A 20,813-nucleotide genomic window follows, 5' to 3' on the forward strand; every position below is an offset into this window, starting at 1 on the left:
AGGTTTCACTTGTTTTTTGTCTAAGTTTTGTTTGTTTCCTACTTATTCTCAATCTTTTTCAATTTATTTTGTTTTATGCCTTAACTCTACCACTTTTTTTTGAGTGTCCTCAGAGAGTACCTTCAATGGTTATTTTAGACCTCTCTAACAAATACTTAATGTCATAATGTCATAAATATTCTTGAGCTTTAGTTTCACACCTGATGTCTTGTCAAGCTTGCAGAGAAATCAGTTCTGCCAGAGACATTAATGAGTCCATCTAAAGTGGAAGAAGGTCCTACAAGGCAATCCTTTGGGATCACGGGAACAGAAGCAATACAGACTGGACTAACCAAAAATCTCTGCAGACTACCAGCTAAGTTAGAAAATGCATTTATAATACTATCAACTCAATACAAATCTGATACAATACAGGGCTGGAGAGATGGCTCAGCGGTTAAGAGCATTGCCTGCTTTTCCAAAGGTCCTGAGTTCAATTCCTAGCAACCACATGGTGGCTCACAACCATCTGTAATGAGGTCTGGTGCCCTCTTCTGGCCTTCAGGCATACATGCAGACAGAATATTGTATACATAATAAATAAATATTAAAAAAAATCTGATACAATACATAAGAAAATGTAGCTGGAGAATAAATTTCAGCATTAGTAATAGCAAAATCGTAAGTATACATTCTGCTACTTTCCCTACTTCAAGATTTTTCAAGTGATAATTATCTCTACACATAATATACACTGTGAAACATGTTTCTACCTTTATTTTAGGTACTAATTTATCTTCATAAACTAAGATAAAATAATTTCTAGGAACTAGGGTGGTAAAGAGGCTGTCTAAAACATAAATCCTTAGGTTCAATTTAACCACTGCAAAAAACAAAAATGTAAAGAGGGGTTTTAAAATTTTATTGATATAGCTAGCTTGACTATAATCCAAATACAAGTCTCAATTATTGTGCTGGTTAGTTTTATGTCAACTTGATACAAAGCCAGTTATTTTGAAAGAAGGAACCTCAATGAGAAAATGCGCTCTACTGGATTATCCTGTGGGAAGCCCTCTGGTGCATTCTTGACTGAGATTGGAATGGGAGGACACAGCTCACCGTAGGCAGTGCCATCCCTAGGGTGATGGTCCTGGGTTCTACTGGAAAGCAGGTTGAGCAAGCTAGTATACAGCAACTCCTCCATGGCCTCTGCATCAGCTCCTGCCTCCAGGTTCCTGTCCTATTGTTCTATTTTTATTCTGACTTCCCTCAGTGATGGCCTGTGATGGGGAAATTTAAGCTGAAAACTTTCAAGTTGTCTTTGGCCATGGTGTTTTATCACAGCAAAAGAAATGCTGCTAACTAAACTACATCACATTCATAGGTAACAAGCAATTGTTTTGAGTTGTACTTACAACAAATACTTTGCCAAACCAATTATAATTCCTTTTTTAAAATGTGTGTTATTAGAAAAAAGAAACAAAAAAAAAGAAAAAAAATGTGTGTTATTTTCTAACTTAATAGTAACTAGTAATAATAAATAATATAACTTTAAGACATTCTTTGAAATTACAGTCACCTAAATTGGTGACCATTACTAGCTATGGACAAGGACATGTTTAATTTGTGTAATAGTTCAATTTAATATACTCATTCATCTGATACACTATGAACTCAGTAACTAAGTAGAGTGAATAACTAGGATATATGCCTATCTGTACAAGTATTCATAAGAAGCACAAAGAATCAAATAGTTGTGGTTGATGGTGTCAGAGGCAATAGCCTATAACAAATGTTATTAATATACCTCTGAAAATGAACCTAAATTTAAATAGTCAATGCTGAACCACAGGTGATGTCTACAAATACCACAAGCAGTCCAGTGTTGGTGGACACCCATGTCCAGTTCTTTTCTGCCTTTTATGTTAGAGTCTCAAAAATGTCTACAGTTGATTTTTTAGAAGTAAATTTTAATAGGTTACTGATACCCTTTAATCCAAGCTCCAAATTTACTTTTTAAAGTAATTGGCAATTAAGTATTTTTCAAAAGTAAGTGCAAGTAAGAGTACAATAATACGTGTACTTACTGACCCAACAAGTAACTTTGGATAAGAAGGCCAAGAATCTGCATTATTTCTAAACTTTTTTTGTAATTAAAATGTGTGACCGGCCAGTCTCAGAACTAGAGTAACTACAGTTCATGCTTTAAAAAGAAAAAAAAGATACCTTGATCTGCTGTCTTCGCAGCATAGCAAGCTCTCGCATGTCTCGGAATGGCTGAAGTAAATACTGGTAGAGTTCGGTCGTGGCCTCTGCAAGGCTGCTGTAGGCTTCATCCTCCATCTGATACAAGTCCAAAAGCTCCACCATGCTCTCTATAGTCTTGTGCTTGTCTAAGAGCTGTGAACAAGAAAGTTTCAAAACTAAGAAAACTAAATATAGTTACTGATAATAAATACTATACTTGCTTTTGACCCAGAATCAAGGTTGCTAAATACAGTTTGCATGGTGTCACTTATCTCTATACTTTAAGTATTTCACTATACAAGACCACAGCCTGATTTACTCATTAGGGGTGAAGGAATACATACTACCTGCCTGCCTTTAAGTCACCATCCAGCAGTGCTCTCCAATCATATAATGAAACAAAACCACCACAAAAACTCACTTTATTACTGTGCTGGTTAGTTGCTAACACAAACCTACACGCATCTGGGAAGGACTCTCAGCTGATGATTACATCATCAGACTATCTTGTAGGCATGTCTATAGGGCATTTTCTTGATTACTAATTGATGCAGGAGACCCAGCCCACTGTGGGCGGTGCCATCCCTGGACAGTGGGCCTGGGTTTTATAAGGTAGCTGAGTAGACTAGGGAGAAGTTCAGTGCCATCCACATCAATAATGTAAGTGGGAAAACTACCTCAGCTACATGCCTCAGATCCAGCCTCAAAAAGGACTACAAGGACAAGTGCACACACACACACCTAAAAAACTAAAACAAGTAACAATAAAACCCCACCACCTCCAAATATCAACACAGACCTATGGAAGGCCATAAAAAGTCTTAAAAACTAAACAGAGCAGGGAGGTGCCGCTGCACACCTTTAATCCCAGCACTCAGGAGACAGAGGCAGGCGGATCTGTGAGTTCGAGGCCAGCCTGGTCTACAAGAGCTAGTTCCAGGACAGGCTCCAAAACTACAGAGAAACCCTATCTTGAAAAACCAAAAAACTAAACAGAACTAGAGGGTTTTTTTTGTTTTTGGTTTTTTTTTTTAAACCACAATGAAATTACAATAGCTGGGACGCTCTAAAAAATCTAAGTTAGGGACTGGAAAGATGGGTCTGCACTGTCTGTTATTGCAAAGAATCCAGATTGATTTTGGTTGATTACCAGCACCCACATGGTGGCTCAAGACTGTAACTCCAGTGCCAGGGAAATATACACTCTCTTCTGGCCTCCAGGGCCTCTGGGAATGCATACATGGTAAATAGTCATACATTCAGCAAAAACACCCATACATATAAAACTTTTTTTAAAAAAAGTTTTTAAAATCTGGAAAATAAACAACACAGAAACATATCAAAATGGAATAATATGTAGCAATTAAAAGAACTACAGCTTGTTAAGGAAGACAGAGTTATAGAGTAGGGTAAACAGGTTTTTAAGCTCGTGGTAACTATTTTAAAAAAAGGCTTCCATGAGGTTGCCTCAAGAGAAGTAACTGAACAGATAGAAGAATGAAAGAAGGGAAACAAATATGCATATTTTACTCATACTTTTTAAAAACCAGCCATCAAGCAAGTGTGTGTGTGTGTGTGTGTTTACTTATTGAGTCAGGATTTTATTATGTAGCCCAGACTAGCCTTGATCTCAGGTCCTCCCACCTATTTCAGTTACTTGGGTGCTGGGGTTCCAGGTATACACTATCGTACACATTGTATAAACTTACAAAGTAAAGGTTTTGTAAACCATTCCTTCTCTACTTCCCAAAGATATTCTGGCTTACAAAAAGGAGAGAGGGGATAACAACAACTAAATCCCTTCACCATAATACCCCAAACTATGTATACCTTTCCCATGAGGCATAATGAGTCTAAAAATGATAAACGCCTCTCTTCCTGTGCCCCAACTTTTCTGAAGCAACAAAGTCAGGTGTGAATGTCTTCTCTTGGCAACCCACATAATGCCAAGTTAATGAAAGCAGTATCTCCCACTATGGAAATGACCAGTTAGTTTATTATTGAGATCTCAGATCCCAGCAATGACTTCTAATTTGAGGCAAGAGTGCCCACCTTTATAGTGACCCACTACTCCAAGGCATGCTGCACACTACATACAGCAGAAATAATATCAATAGTAAGGAAGGGTTGAATTTGCTGGGGGGAGGAGTCCTAAATTTGTGCAATTATATCCTTGCAAGAAAAAGTAGATGAACCTTAATTCTACTTGAAAATGAAACTTTCTTTAAAATGATTCATCAAGTGCACAAACAGCAAGATAATCAAAGAAATGAGGAAAAAACAAATGGCAGCAACATTTCTACATATAACGAAGCTCTCCCTAGTCCTTCATGGCTACTTAACTACCAGTCTAGAACAATTTGGTTAGAAAACTTCAGATACTAAGTAGGCTTCTTTGAGTTCTGCTTTCAAGAACACTAAAGTCAATGCAATGCAGTAAAATGGTTGCAGGCACTACTTTCTGCCAAATAAAAACATCATTATATGCCTATTAAGTTTCATAGATTTGAACAACTAAAATAGAAATAAGTTTTTAAATATTAAAATACTTATCCAGTATTTCCTACATGGTTTTTACTCTCCAACAGAGCAGTACTCAACTATGCGGCAACTAAACTTAATACTCTTGCAGAAGCCCAGGGCATCTCACCTAACAATACTAATTTATTAATCTGTCTTTGCTATAAAGTTTCATGTTTTTCCAACACTAGATTACTTTAAAAGCAATGACAACTGTATTTTAATTTCAATTATACTTCTATTTTTAATCTAAGTACTCCGAAAATAATCTTAAATGAAATGTGCTTAAAATTACAATTTACTCAAAGGACTTCATATATTTTTCTGTAATTCATGATGAAGGAATTCAATGGGACTGGCACAGGGGTGAGTGCTCACCACCTACCTAGCATAGAAAGGCAGAGAGGCAATCGCTATGCAGTTAAGGAAAAACTGAAAAGCTCAGAGAATAAATACACTGCTTTGGACACTAACAGACTATAAACTGTGAAATATACAAGATGCTATTATAAATAATACATGGGTAGAAAGAAATTGTGACAATTAGAATATTTAGCATTGAAGCTCTCAGGGATAAAAAAAAAAAAAAAAAAAACGTGAGAAGTATATAAATGAAGCTGATCCATGCAAGCTTGACAAATTTGAAAGCATTCACTGAGACACTAAGAATGCAGATGTACCTGGATCTGAGTAAAATACCCCTCAAAATATTTTCTAAGGGCTCAAGACCAATCATCATAATACAGTGACAGTTGAGATAAGTGGAGAAAGGGAGGCGAGGAAAATAAAGTTCTGTGTTATTTCTGCTTCAAGATCTGACATAAAGGGCTGGCGATCACTTGCAGCTCTCCCAAAGGACTCCCAGCACCCACAGCAGTTCAAAAGCACCTGTACCCTCTTCTGGCCTCCACAGGCACTGCATGCATGTGGAATACAGACTATGTGCAGGCTGAACACCTAAACATAATAATATAATAATGATTTTGGGTTTTTTTTTTTACTCTGACAAAGCTCTTCTGCAATTTTAGGGAATTACTTCACAAACATAGAAGATACAAAGTAAAAATTTACCAACCATTACATATAATTCCCTAAGCCTAATAAGTAAAACAAATGGTGTGTGTAGGATTGAACCTTGTTTACAAGCTAGGCAAACCCTCCATTACTTAGCTGTATTTCCAACCCTTCTTTTCTTTTTCCTTGAGACAGACTCATAAAACCCAGGCTAGCCTTCCTAAAAAAGTATCCAACAACCTTGAGTTGAACTTCTGATCCTTTTGTGTCTACCTCCCAAATGCGGACCTTACGAACCCAGGACTTTCCGCAGAGTAGAATGGCATTCTGTGGGAGACATCCAGCTCTTTGTTTCCTTTTTTTTTTGAAGGGTCTCACTATGTTGCTCTGGCTAACCTGGCACACTTGCTAAATAGACAGATCATGTATCCCTCTCAACAGTGCTAGGATTAAAGGCAAAGCATCATGTTTGGCATTTTGGCTTTACCCAACTTTTTTTCTGTCAAAGTCTTGTAATTTACTTAGACTCCTGTGGCTCAAATAGGGGTTGAATTTGCAATTCTACTTCAGCCTATTAAGCAGCTGGAATTACAGGCTTGCATCAGACTCCTCTAGATATCTTTTAATTTGTTTCCATCTCAATGTAATCCTGGTAAGAATGGGCTCTGAACCTAAGAGATTTTTTTTCAACCTTAAGTCTAAAACAAAAGTATGCTTAATGAAAAATTTCTCTCACACAAGGATATTGTATTCTTTAGTTTCTTAAAGAAGTCAGTAACAACTTAAAATTCTTTTTTAGCTGAGCCACAGACCTAGTAAGCAGAAGAGTGGGTGGGTTACTAGGAGGAGGAGCAGAGGAAGAAGGTGAGGATGGGAAGAAACTGTTAAATGGAAACAAGGTAACAGAAGAATAAGTTGGTGCTATATTACACAGGTCATTACTATGTAGTTACTACTGTTTCACAGAATCCAAAACAAAGATTTTGAAGAACTAAAGGTATGAGATGATACCTGAATCCTGGTTAAATCAATATATATAACATACAAATGTACCGAACTATTACCTAGTGCCCTAAGTAAACATGATTATTGTGAATAAATGGTCCCTAAAAACTATAGCAAAAGAAAAAAAAAATGGCCAGTTTTCTTCACAAATGGGTGCTAGGATCATCTAACTACATGAGATACACCTTGTTACTATGATAGCAAACTGGCAGATAGCAGCAATCCTACCACAGCTCCAACGCCATCACACCCTAAGCTTTCATACTTATCAATGACTCACACACAACTTTTAATCTTGCAAGACCCATTCATTGACACTGCCTTACACAGACACACGTTTTTACAGTGCCTCTTCTGTTTAGATATACAAATGTTCATTGTGTTATAACTGCTTACCGCATTCCATACAGTAATGTTATGCAGCCTTGTAACTTAGAAGCAACAGATCACAGCATGCAGCTTAAGCGTACAGTTCCATAACACCTACAATAATGTAAGGACGATGTATGAAACTGACTTATACCAGGTTAACTTTCCACTCCTTCCCAAATAGGAATAAATACTTTCAAAGAAATTGACTTCATAAGGATAAAACTGCAGGGGGCTGGGGAAATGATAGTAAAATGCTTGCCATGCAAACAAAGGACCTGAGTTTAGCTCCCTGGCATCCTTAGAAAAGCCCAGACAAAAACCTTGGGCATGATGGCATGCATTTATAACCCCAATGCTGGGGAGACAAAGACAACAATTACTGAACTCAAGGGCTAGTCATAGCTGAACAGTAAGGGACCCTGTGTCATAAAGATGGAGAGCAACTGAGGAAGACACCCAACACAATTCTTTGGCCTCCACAAGCACATACACACACACATACATATACACAGCACATATATACATATATAATGAAAACTACTACATAAGTAATAAAACTAGGCTGGGCATGGTGGAGCAACAAATAAAGACTAAATAATAGAACTAAATAGAGACAAGAGAACCAGAAGTTTACAGAGCCAGGAAACCGCCTAACTATATGAGATTCTGTCTCTAAAAAAATCAACTCATTTGAAAAGGATCCTAATGAAGAAAAGGTGGCAGGAAGCCGATACAATAGTTCTCAACTACCAGACATGTCCTACCCTAGTGAGACATTTGATATTCTTCTCCCACAATGAAAATATTTTTTGACTGCACAATCCATGACTACACAAGACAAAGGTAAACATGTGTAAGTGATAAAAAAAAAACATTTTCAAGAGCAAGTATTAAGATATTGACCAAAACAGCACTTAAAAAGTAAAAAGTAGGAAGAATTAGAACAGATAAGTATAATGTAGTGGTTCCAAACCTTTCTAACACTGTGACCTTTTAATACAGTTCATGTGTGATGACCCAATCATAACATTACTTTGTTGCTACTTCATAACTGTAATTTTGCCGCTTTTATGCAAAATAATGTGAATATCTGATATGTAGGATATCCAATGTGACCCTCCCCCAGAGGGGTTGAGACTCAGGCTGAAACCCACTGGTATAATGTATAGTAAAGTTTAAGGAGCTCCTTTTGTTTGGTTGTTCAGTTTTGGATCTTTCAAGACAAGGTTTGTCTGTGTGTAGTCCTGGATGTCCCGGAACTCCCTCTGTAAACCAGGCTGGCCTCAAACGCAGAGATCCACATTTTTCTGACTCCCAAGTGCTGAGACTAAAGGCATGTATCACTACCACCCAGCTACATTGTTTTTTTTTTTCCAATTGTTTTGTTTTGTTTTGAGACAGGATCCCTCTAGGCAGTCCTGGCTGTCTGGAGCTTATCATATAGACCAGGCTGGCCTAGAACTTACAGAGATCTACTTGCCTCTGCCTCTCCTAGTACTGGAAATTAGAGGCATATACTGCTGTACCTGGCTAAGGGGCCACATTTATATTTTGAGCTATGTCTAGTACCTGACAAAAGAACTCTTTTGAGTATTATTTAGTTGCTTAGTTATTAACGATACTAGGTCAAACCTAGATCTTACTCATGTAAGCCCAGAAACTATTAAGTGAATAAATTACTGACTGTAATTTAAGGGATTCTAGGTCAGTACTTACAATTTAACAGATATTCCAATTGTAGCTCTGCAGATATCATCAGAGTTGTCTGATATGCTTGTGAGTAAAAAAAAGATACAGAGCCTGGCGGTGCTGGGGCACACTTTAATCCCAGCACTTGGGAGGCAGAGGCAGGCAGATCTCAGTGAGTTTAAGGCCAGCCTAGTCTATCAAGTGAGTTCTAGGACAGCCAGGACCACTACAGAGTCTCAAAAAACTAAAAAGTAAGATACAGAAAAGATGGATAAGATTCATAAGAAATAATAAGAGAATAATGATTGTCAGGCACAGTAGTGCACACCTATGGCCCCAGCTCCATGGAAGACTGAAGTGATCCTTTGAACCCAGGAGTTCGAGGCCAGTGTGGTGGTTAGAATTAGAATGGTCCTCATAGGTTCACATATTTGAATGGTTGGTCATTAGGGAACAGTCCTACTAGACAGGGATTAGGTTGGCCTTTTCAGAGTTGGTGTGGCCTTGCTGGAGGAAGTGTGTCACTGGGGAGTGGATTTTGAGGTTTATAATGATCAGGCCAGGCCCAGTTTCTCTCTTTCTGATGCCTGCTGATCTGGATTTAGAACTCTCAACTTCCTCGCCAGCACCATGTCTGCCTGTGTACCACCATGCTTCCTGCCATGGACTAAACCTCTGAACTGTATGTAAGCAAACCCCAATTAAATATTTTCTTTTATAAGAGTTGCCGTTGTCATGGTGTCTCTTCACAGCAACAGAACACTAAGACAGTCAGCCTGGGCAATACAATGAGAATGTATCAAAAACTAAAATTCAAATAATCAAAGGGACACCAAGAGCTTAGCTCAGAAGCAGAGTGCATGCCTAGCAGGAGAAAAGCTCTGGGGTGTGGGTGGGGAGATTCAAAATTATAACCAACTGTACCAAAAGGACTACCATATCCTGCAAAGTCAATCAAAATAATTAGATACATATGTAGTAGCAGCATGTGTCTTGGGAGTCACGGAGGAGTTTCTGCTGATGCACAGACAAGACCAACCTGCTATTCTTATTTAGAAATTATATCAGTTTGGGAATAATTCATCTTTGTGGAACCAACTTCTATCACTGCAAACATGGCTTTGAATTAGCAACCCGGTTTTTAGTAGAAATAGGTTTGGATTTTAACAGCCAGCTCATATTAAGTGCCTCAGGGGAAAGTAAATAGTTTTAATTTACTGTGAGTTTCTATATACTAAGCATAGGCAGATATACCTCACAGATAACCTTAATAGTCTTTTGAGTTTAGGGAGACAGAAAATATGATGGAATTCCATGAAAAATAGTAAATTGAATGGGATAACTGGAAAACGGCATAGTTAAATAAGATTAGAAAAGAACAAAGACACACTTTAATTTTAGATTTCTCCCAGTTCTAATCTATAAACTCTAAGCATGCTGACACTTTAGACAAGTTCCTTTATCTAATCTGTGTCAGGCAATTTTCCCTGAGACAAATAAAACATCTTTAATAAACTAGCTCCAGGTTCCACAAAACTTAACACAGAAAAGAGTCAACTCTAAGGAATTTCAGGAAACCAAGTGAAACAAATTGTTTAAAAAAAGAAAAAAAAAGCAGCGTTACTATAGACATAATTTCCTTAACAGAATAATGAATATTATTCCCCTGAAACTTTCAAGGTTCAATATTGTCTTTAGAAATTTAATTCATATATTTTCTCTTTCAAGCCTTCATTAGCCCTACTTGATATTATCTATTTATTTAGTTTCCTAGTACCAAAAATATACTTAATATAAACAATATGGAAGACTTCTAACCAAAAATAAAGCAAGAGAAGTGGACATCTGTCTCCCCACTTCCAGATCTACCAAGAAACACTAGGAAAGGAAATAAGCTCAAGTGCAGCCCTGAAGGAGAGAGTGGGATGAGTAGACCAGGCAGCAGTATAGACCATACCACACTCCCTTTGAAGGCTAATAAGTAGTACTAGGAAATGCTTGGTACAAAGGTATTTTTTTTCTTCCAAATAGTATATCTGTGAGAATTTTTAAAGAGAAATATCACCATATCTAAACCAGATGTGGTTACTCCTCGCCAGAACAATCAAAGGCAGAATTCAAATATATTAAGTCAGGTATGGTGGTGTGAGCCTTTAATCCGAACCCTCAGGAGGATGAGGCCAGCCTACATTACATAGTTACAAGCCAGTCAGCACTACAGTGAAACCTGTCTCAAAAAAAAAGAAAACACAACAACAACAACAACAAAAAAAAAACCCATATTCTTCCTATAGCTTTATATTGAGACATACCACGACGGGTAGGGGTGGTGGTGAGAGTATTATTTGTGGCATATTCTCATTTTGTAGCCGAGTCTGGCCTAAAATCCATAGACCCTCCTTCATGCCTTAGCTTCCCAAACTCTGCAATTACAGGTATGACTGCAATTACAGTACCATGACTGACTGTAAAAGTAACATTACTCCCCTGCAGTTGATAATCAGAAAGGTGAATGCTTTTACATTTATTTATAAAAGTTAATTACACATTTGAAAAAAAAAAGCCAGCAGGCATGGTGGAGAATGCCTTTAATCTCAGCCTGTGGAGGCAGAGGCAAGGAGAATCTGTGAGTCTGAGGCCAACCTGGTCTACATAAGGAGCTTCAGGACAGCCAGGACTAGATCATTACAGTATATGTACAAAAACCAAGGTTTTCCAGAAACATAAGATATGTGATGGTTAATCCTGACTGTAAAATTTGTTAGCATTTAGAACCACCACAAAAACAAACCTCTGGCACTTCTGTAAGAGTGCTTCTAGATTAGGTGAACTGAGGTACAACGTGGGCTGAGATCCTAGACGCTATAAAAACAAACAGAGCTGAGTGCCAGCACTCACCTTTCTGCTTACCAACTGCAGGGGAATAGTGCTACCAACTGTTTCATGCTGCCATGGCTTCACTACCATGATAAACAGCAACCTCATACTGTAAGAGAAAACCAATCCTTCCATCCGCTCATGCTTTTGACAGGTGGTTTGTTCCAGCACACATCAGAGTCCTGGTACCTTAACATGTCTGGCCCCATGCTAGTTCCAGAAGTTAGATAATGTTTGTAACAAAATGCTAGAGAAGCAAAATGCACCAAGCACTATTTATGGTCTCTTGTGTGCATATGACCTGCCACTTAAAAGTTCATGTGGTGTGTTGAAGACTTTGTCAGACACTGGCACTATTTAGAAGGATCTGAGCACAAAGGATTAATCTACTGGTATGTTCATAGTTGAATGGGCTATGAGAAGGTGAAAGCTATCCAAAGGAAGCAGGTCACTGATAGTGTGCCTCTGAAAGGTCTATCTTGTCCATAGTCATCTAAGAGGGGCAACCCAGCTCCATCACTCCCTCTCTGCTTTGAAAGACTGTTCAAAGTAAGAGTAAACTATGAACTGAGCCAACAGCTTTCCTCCTTTTAAGTTGTTTATGTCAAGCATCCTTCATGGCAATACAGTAAAAACTAAGTCTTCAATGACTTCATCTTAATCTTGAAAGTCAATCTTCCTATCAGTAACAGAGAACTAGGCAGATTCAGAGGGACCACAGATAGCCCTTATAAGTAAAGAGCCACAAGAAATTTCTCATTACAAGAAAACAAGTGCACAGATATTCAAACAGATGGCCCACTTTTTGTTTTCTGTTGGTAACAGTACTTATAGTCAGCAAAAGGCCAAGTAAATAAGACAAAGAACAGTAACACCAATAAAATTATAGGTGAAGGTTTTAGAAATGAAGGCAAGGGCAATGGTGGCGCACGCCTTTAATCCCAGCACTCAGGAGGCAGAGGCAAGCACATCTCTAAGTTCCAGGCCAGCCTGGTCTACAAGAGCTAATTCCAGGACAGGTTGGTCTACAAGAGTTAGTTTCAAGATAGCAGGAGCTATTACACAGAAAAACCTTGTCAAAAAAATATGAAGGCAACTATAACCACAACTTCTCCCTTCCAAAGACACATCATCACATAACTAAGGAATTTGTACATGTTGGCCCTGCTTTAGTAAGAAGGAATCAAATCCAGATTTGATGTGTAAAATAATTTGACTGGGCGCTATGAAATTTTGAATTCTTTCTAATGGCTTCAAAGCATTTAGATCAGTGATTCTCAACATATGAGGTGACCCTTAGAAAGGATGAGAACCACTGATTTAGATCAAGAAATCCAAAAGAACCAAGTGTTGTAGTAGGCATAGGGAAAATAGAGGCAGAAACAGCCTGGGCTACTTGAGACTGTTTTCCAATTATTTTATTTTTGTCAAGAAAAGAAAAAGGAAAGGTAGTAAGAAAAAAAAAAACAAACAAATAACACATCATGGTGAAAAAAGCAAAAGGTTGATAAGACAGGACTGGGTCTGCATCTGAATTTTGTCACTCCGTAACAGTTTAACTCTGTCAAACCCAAGAACCCAAGACAATTTCAAGCCTCATCTTTGGCTTGAGCCTGGAGGTCGTGGCACACACCTTTAATTCCAGCACTGAGGAGGCAGAGGCAGGCATATCTCCATGAGTTTGAGGCCAGTCTGGTCTACAAGAGCTCATTCTAGGAAAGGCTCCAAAGCTACAGAGAAACCTTGTCTGGGAAAATCAAAAAAAGAAAGAAAGAAAGAAAGAGAGAGAGAGAGAGAGAGAGAGAGAGAGAGAGAGAGAGAGAGAAAGAAAGAAAGAAAGAAAGAAAGAAAGAAAGAAAGAAGGAAGAAAGGTAAAGATCCATTTGGACTGGGGATATAACTCAATGGTAGAGTATTTCCTAGCATTCAAGCTGGGCTCCACCAGAATACCTAAAGCTTGATACTTACATCATATTATTAGAAGAAGCTATCTATCTTTGTAAATGCCAGGTAGTTGTGATTTCATACAGTCCTCTCATTTAAGAGACTAAATAGCTAAGCATGCCATTAGAAGTAATGAGTCACAATCAAAATACAGACTGTTCTGACTCCAAACCCTGGTAAGATGCTCAGTGGCCTCTTTGAGAGCACTTTCTGCTCTCTATAAATTTAACTCGAAAGTTAGAATTCAGCATATTTATGTAAACAATAATTTCCAAAGTAAGCAGATTTTCAGATCTTAAGTAAGTCTGTCATAATTGAGGTTTATGAGCTGAAATACCAAAATAAATCATTTGAAAAATAGTTATCATCATACAAGAAACCATTAGTTGAAAATCTAGGTCAAAGTTAAGCTTTAAGCTACCTATGAACACACAGTAATACAAACCTTAGCTTTGACCAACAACTAAGATCTATTGCTACACTGTTCAAAGAGGCATTTATAGCACTTGTATTCATATAAAAATTGTCTGCCTGCTGTATAAATAATAGATACTATAATAAACTCATGTAGAAGTCCAACAAAACTACAAATAACAAACACTGCATTTTATTTAGGCTGAAGCTTTAGTATATAATTTTAGAATGTGTATGTCATCTAAAAATATTGTATTATTATATAACTTGTAAACCCTCATGAACTATAATCTACAGGTGTGAATCTGGACAAAAACCTGCAGTAGAAAAAAACACCTGGGAGGGCTTCTTCAGTTCCCCATACCAATCTTCTTTCCTTTGGAGTACTAGGGACTGAACTGAGGCCTCACATACAATATAAAAAAAAAAGTGACCTATCTATTTCCCCAGTTCTTTATTTTTTGATAGGATTTCACTTAAATTTACCCAGGCAGGTCTTAAACTTGTGATTCTCCCACCTTGCCCTCCTAAGTGGCTCAAAATACAGGCCTGGTAACCCATATTAAACCTTAAGGGTACTGCAAATATTAAACTCCAATTCAAGTGTCACAACCTCACATAGCAGAGCAAATAATTTGCAACAGTGGTTTTTGTTCTGAATGTTGTTCATGTTTATGTTTTTGAGACAGGGTCTCATGTATTCCTTTGGCTTCAACTTGCCACACAGTGGATGCCTTGAACTTCTGATCCTCCTGCCCTCACCTCCATAGAACTGAGACTACAGGTGTGGGGTGCCAAAGTTCCAGGGCTGGTGATTGAAACCAGAACTTCATGTCAGGCAAGCACTCCATAAACCACACTTTCAGCCCCCATTCCTCTTTGGTATTTAAGAGTTTAACAAGCCAGGAGTTGAGACGCCCACATTATTTCAGTCAAGAGGCTAAGAGAGGAGGATCATAAATCTGAGGACAGTCTGGGCTACATATGGAGACCATCTAAAATCTAAAAACTAACAATTTTAAGAGAAGTTTCATACTATTTTAAAGAATCTTCCCTGAAGAATATACATTTGTCAACTTGTATTTAGCCAGGCAGCGGTGGCGCACACCTTTAATCCCAGCACTAGGAAGGCAGAGGCAGGCAGATCTTTTGTGAGTTTGAGGCCAGCCTGATCTACAAGAGCTAGTTCCAGGACAGGCTCCAAAGCTACAGAGAAACCCTGTCTCAAAAAACAAAACAAAACAAAAACAAATAAGACACCAAAAAAACTTGTATTTATCTGCAATTTTACATTAAAATGACATGTCTTATCTACTAATAGTGAGTGTTCTGAACTAGTGGTTGGAAAAGCAGGGAATTCACCAGAGTCAGTCAGTGGCCTTCATTACCAAATTGTTTCTCCACTTGTTTTTTTAAAGGAGAGGACTGGAGACTGGCTCAGTAGGAGAGGATTCACCAGCATACAAGACCCTGTATTTGAATATCCTGGAGACAGAACCTCCCTTAAGCGATCCCTGATCATCTGAACAAAAACAAGTATGGACTCTACAGCTAGAGAAGTCATGCTATGGGGATAGGTACCAGACTCAAGAAAACTGAAGAAAAAATATGAACAAGAACTACATTACTTAAGTATTATCTGTTAAACATGTGATTGACCAGACATATCCAACATAAAAGAATTTGTTCAGCCAGATGGTGGTGGCTGAACCTTTAACCCCGGTACTTGGGAGGCAGAGGCAGGTGATCTCTGAGTTCAAGGACAACCTCGCCTACAAAGCAAGTTCCAGGGGATGCTCCAGAGCTACAGAGAAACCCTGTCTCGAAGGAAAAAAAATTATTCAATTCCACAAGCTATATCGATTGAGGAGGTATGGGAAGATGACACTAAATTAAGTAGAATAAAAATAAACTCAAGAGAACAGAAGTGACATACAACTGCTATAAAACAATTTTTTTTAAAAAAAAGTAGTCGGTGTGTGCCAGAGAGGCTGATGTGAGATTCCGTGCGCCATTCAAGACCAGCCTTGGACTAGAGTCCTGTTTCACCAACCAAATGTTGGTGAAATATACATATTCAGGGATGACATATACATATACAGTTCTTTGGTAGAGCACTTGCTTAGCACACTGCAAACACTCCACAAACTCCTCTCCCTAAAAGCAAACTAGTAATATAGAAAAGAATCTAAGCTGCGGGAGAACACATTAACCCCCTAAGTAAGTCACTTCGAAATTCTTTTTTTTTTCCTGGTTTTTTTAAGACAAGGTTTCTCTGTGTAGCTTTGGAGCCTGTCTTGGAACTTGCTCTATAGACCAGGCTGGCCTTGAACTCACAGAGATCCGCCTGCCTCTGCCTCCCGGCTAAAAATCTTAATACACTTCCATCGTGTCCATTGCATCACTAACTAGTCTCTACACTTCATCTGCCAGTATAATTCAGGGTAGGTATTATAGACAAATTCGTTGGGAGCTATTCCTGAAATACCATTTAAATCAACTTCAGAAAGAACCAAAAGCTTACATATTTGTTAATAAATTTATAATATTTTGCTTTCCAAGACAAAAAAGACTCTTTAAAAAATGTTTTATTCTGTTCCTCTGCTAAAGAGAATAAAACTGATGTTCACACCTGTGATTCCAGCACTCAGGAGGTTGGGTCAGAAGGATCAAGAGTTTGAGGCCAACTTGAGATACATATGGGTGAGTTTTCAAGCCATTCAGGCTGCAGAATGAGACCTTACTTTAAAATTTAAAAAAAAAAATTGCTGGGTAGTGGTGGTGCCTGCCTTTAATCCCAGCACTCAGGGAAGCAGAGGCAGGCAGATCTCTGTGATCAAGGTCAGCCAGATTTACAGAGTAAGTTCCACTACAGCCAGAGAGACACAGAGAAACCCTGCCTTACATACATACATACATACATACATAAGCAAGCAAGCACACAAACAAATAAAATTTAAAGGCACCTTAAAGAGAATGAAATACTTAAATAATAGAATTTTAACTAAGAAAATGTGTTGGTTTTTTTTTTTTTTTTTTGAGACAAGGTTTCTCTATAGCTTTGGTGCTTGTGCCAGAACTAGCTCTTGTAGACCAGGCTGGCCTTGAACTCACAGAGATCCGCCTGCCTTTGCCTCCGGAGTGCTGAGATTAAAGGAGTGTGCCACCACCACCAGACAGAAAATGTGTTCTTTAAAGCTCATTTTTGACCCATATGAATTTTGCAAACAAAGACAGCTACTTTTTCAGTATCATTTAAAGTTGAAATCAGACATCTCTAAATTAAGGGATTAAAAAGCTTCTAGTTTGATAAACAGTAGCTATTTGTAATTTTCTGAGAAACTAGCATACACACACACACACATCTAATAAAAAAAAAAAAATTTCAGAAGCCCTATACAAAAGAAATATAGGGCCGGGCAGCGGTGGCGTACACCTTTAATCCCAGCACTCGAGAGGCAGAGGTAGATCTCTGTGAGTTTGAGGTCAGCCTGGTCTACAAGAGCTAGTTCCAGGACAGGCTCCAAAACCACAGAGAAACCCTGTTGGGGGGGGGGGGATAAAATATATGTTAATTTGAACACTAGAAAGAATGTCATCACATTACCTCTGTCCAAAACATATCAAGGTAGAAGTTTCCAGGAAGTGAGATAACGAAGGGGAAATGAAAACAGATCCCTTGAACTAGAGGATCAGATCACTGTGGGTGACGTTCACCATACAGTAAACCAAAGGGAAGGAGTGAAGAAGTTGAAGAATCTTTTTTTCTTCTTCCAAGACAAGGTGTCACTAAGTGGTTCTGGTTGTCCTGGAACTCTCACTATTCAAACCAGGCTGGCCTCAAGCTCACAAAGATCCACCTGCCCCAGCCTCCCAGAGCGAATCCCAAGTGCAAGGATTGAAGGTTTGGATCGAGTAGTGAACTCTTGAAAAACGAAGTTTTAAATGTACTGTGTGTTGTATTCAGGAGAAATAAGTGTTTCCTAAATACTCAAGTCTAGCAAAGAGAAACGCCTAATATTCTATGAAGAAACCCAGAATGGAATGTCCCAGCTTCCTGACTTAACAGCAGAGGTGTGTGTGTGTGTGTGTGTGTGTGTGTGTGTGTGTGTGTGTGTGTAATAAAATACACACAGACAAATGACACCAAGTCGGGAATAAGAACCCATGAAAAGCAGTTTTTTCCATCCCAAATCCAACTACGATATAAAATAACATTAAAATAGTAAATTGTTTTGATATATAGTAATAATGAAATAGTAAAATGCTAACTACATCTACCGTCCATTGGAAGAAGCAGTAAGTTTCAACAGAAGCCGGTGAGGAGGCCTGACTTTGTAAACACACTGCAGAGTTCCCTATGTATGGCCGTCCAGGCATCTCCTCTTTGTTTCCTGTTATTTAAGGAGTATGGAAAAGTTTTCACACTACATACAAAAAACATGACCTTCCTCCTCCATAAAACAGGAGTGAAACTTGAGTCATCTGTAAAGACTTAATAGTCTAAAACTTTGTTATCAATTGTCATTTGGTTCTTTCTCATTTGGACAAGTCAACACATTTAAAAATGAATTTTGAGCTGGGAAGCTCAGAGGTACACTTTCAGCAGTGGTACAATTTACTGAAAGGTAAAATTTCATACCTGCCTGTGTTGCCAGAGCACACAAGGGGAACAAAACGTAGATCAAGTTTGTTCCTTTAAGACAACTATTTTGAGTATTTGAAGAACAGTTGAAGTGTGGGCAAGTTACTGTCGTTTAGTTCAAGTTTTACAGAATATCTATTTTCGTAAATGCTTTTATCTTTCAACCTATATTTAGGAAACTTTTAGGAGGAAAAGAAATAAAAACGGGGTCGAGAAATCCTAAAGCCTTCCTAAATATCCTTCGCCGAGATAATTAAAGAGTCGGCTCAGAAACCCCTCCTGTTCGGCTTTCCACCCTGGCGCACAGCCCAAACCGAGGCTCCAGCACTTGACAGTGAGACACCAAACCCAGGGTGGACTCTCACCTCCTGGATGCGCTTCCTTGCCCGCTGAAGCACCTCTTCGTAGCCCTTCTGCCGCAGCTCGCTGAGGCTTTCGTAATACTCCTCGGGGTCGTCGGTCTCGGTGAAGAGCACCTGGGAAAGGATCTTCCACCCGCACGTGTCCAGGCCGTGGCCCAGGTAGACCTGGAGCTGGTAACACAGCGCGTCGATCTCCTGCTCGGTCATCTCGGGGGCGCCCCCGAACAGCACCGTCCACATACCGGACGGCTCTTCGGGGAACACCGGCAGACACGGCTCCAGCTGTGAGTTCACCGAGCACAGCTGCTGGTGCACGGCCCGCAGGTCCTGGAAGGAGAAGAGCCCGGCCCAGCTGCACTCTTCAGCCGGTGACTCCAGCTCCGCGGCGGACGGCGGCCGCTCCGAGTCGGGGTGCGGCGGTGGCGTCTCGTCCTCCTTTACCATTTCCAGCACCTCGATCTCCTCGGAGACCGCTCCGCAGGCACTCATCACCCGCACCGACGACACCGGGGGCGCCGGCGGGGCTGGCGTGGCAGAGGCGGCCGCAACCCGGGATTCCGCGCCTTTGCGAAGCGGGCTGGCCTTGGCCCGCGCAGGGCTACGGAGGGGACTCTCCGGTCCCTTGCCGGCCGGACCCCGGAGAGGATTCCCCCTCGGGCTGCGCGCGCTGCGCGGAGAGCCACCCTCGGCCCAGGCCGGGCTTTTCCGCGGCCCGGGGCTCCGGAGCGCCGTGGCAGAGGCAGCGGCCTCGGGCCGGCCCCTGGTCGCCGGGCTGCCGGGCCCGCGACTCCCATCTGGCGCAGGAGTCCCCGTCTGTTCCCGGGAACCGCTCCTCTGCCTCTGGGCCGTCCGGTTGTGGCAGGTTATGGCAAACTTGCCTTCGATCTCGTTCCAGGCCACAATGAACACGAACTTGTGCTTCTCGCGCTCGTCGAATACATGGGGCCGCACCGCCACCCAGTCGGACTCGAGCGTCTCCTCCAGCGCGAACGACATGGTAGCTCCAGGGGCCGGCGGAGGGGGGCCGCCCGGCCGAGTCTCCGCGGTGGCCGCGCCCCCAGCTCACCCTTGCCGGGCGCCTTCAGCCATCTTAGCGCTCCGGCCGCTCTCCCACCGCCTCCTTTGTGGCGCGACTCTCAGAAGAGACAATACGCGGCCCGGAGCAGGTAGTTCACATAGTCACGTGTGGCCGGATCTGTTTACAAGCCGCTCGCTGCGGCAGTGCGGGGCCCAGGGCCGCCGGGCCGGCCTGCGTAAGGCCGCGGGAGCTGCGTGCTGCGCTGAGGCGCTGAGGCGCGCGTCCGCGTTCGCCCGGGCCGCTTGCCCCGCCGCTGCTCTGCCTCCCGCAGACCGCGCCAAGCCAGCCGGAACCAAAGAGCCGACTCCTAAACTCTGCGTCTCAGCATCGCCACAATGTTGCCATTCGGCTGTGACGTCGGCGGCTCCACGAGGGACGTAAACACGGGCACGTGCAGCACGCTGCTGACGCGGCGGTGGCGGCGGCGCGCGTCGGGCCCGCGCGGCGACGCCCCGCCCCTCCGCGTCCCCCAGCACGCCTGCGCGCGGCCGCGCGCCTGGTCCGAGCCCCGCCTTCTCCATCCCTGCAGGGAGCTTCCTTGCTAACCGGTAGCTTTCCTGGGAGGCACAGGTGAGCTTGAACCCTGGGCAAGAGGAGCAAGAGCAGACGGTTGCTGAGACTTTTTCCAGGGACCCTTACGATGAACATTGGCTTCCCTTAGCCCTGA

The 20,813-nt window shown here is 41.0% G+C and overlaps 1 protein-coding gene across 1 annotated transcript in view; it reads right to left on the reverse strand.

Moving 5' to 3' along the window:
* Positions 1-20,537, reverse strand: part of Jmy (junction mediating and regulatory protein, p53 cofactor) — a 73,157-nt gene extending 52,620 nt beyond the window's left edge. Inside the window, 2 exon segments of the mRNA XM_048455831.3 lie at positions 2,206-2,379; positions 19,072-20,537. Coding sequence (XP_048311788.3) covers positions 2,206-2,379; positions 19,072-20,064 — 1,167 coding nt within the window. The 5' untranslated portion in view covers positions 20,065-20,537.
* Positions 20,538-20,813: the final 276 nt, after the last annotated feature.

Source organism: Myodes glareolus, chromosome 15 (genome assembly GCF_982192425.1).
Source record: "Myodes glareolus chromosome 15, mMyoGla1.1, whole genome shotgun sequence".
NCBI classification, from domain to species: domain Eukaryota; kingdom Metazoa; phylum Chordata; class Mammalia; order Rodentia; family Cricetidae; genus Myodes; species Myodes glareolus.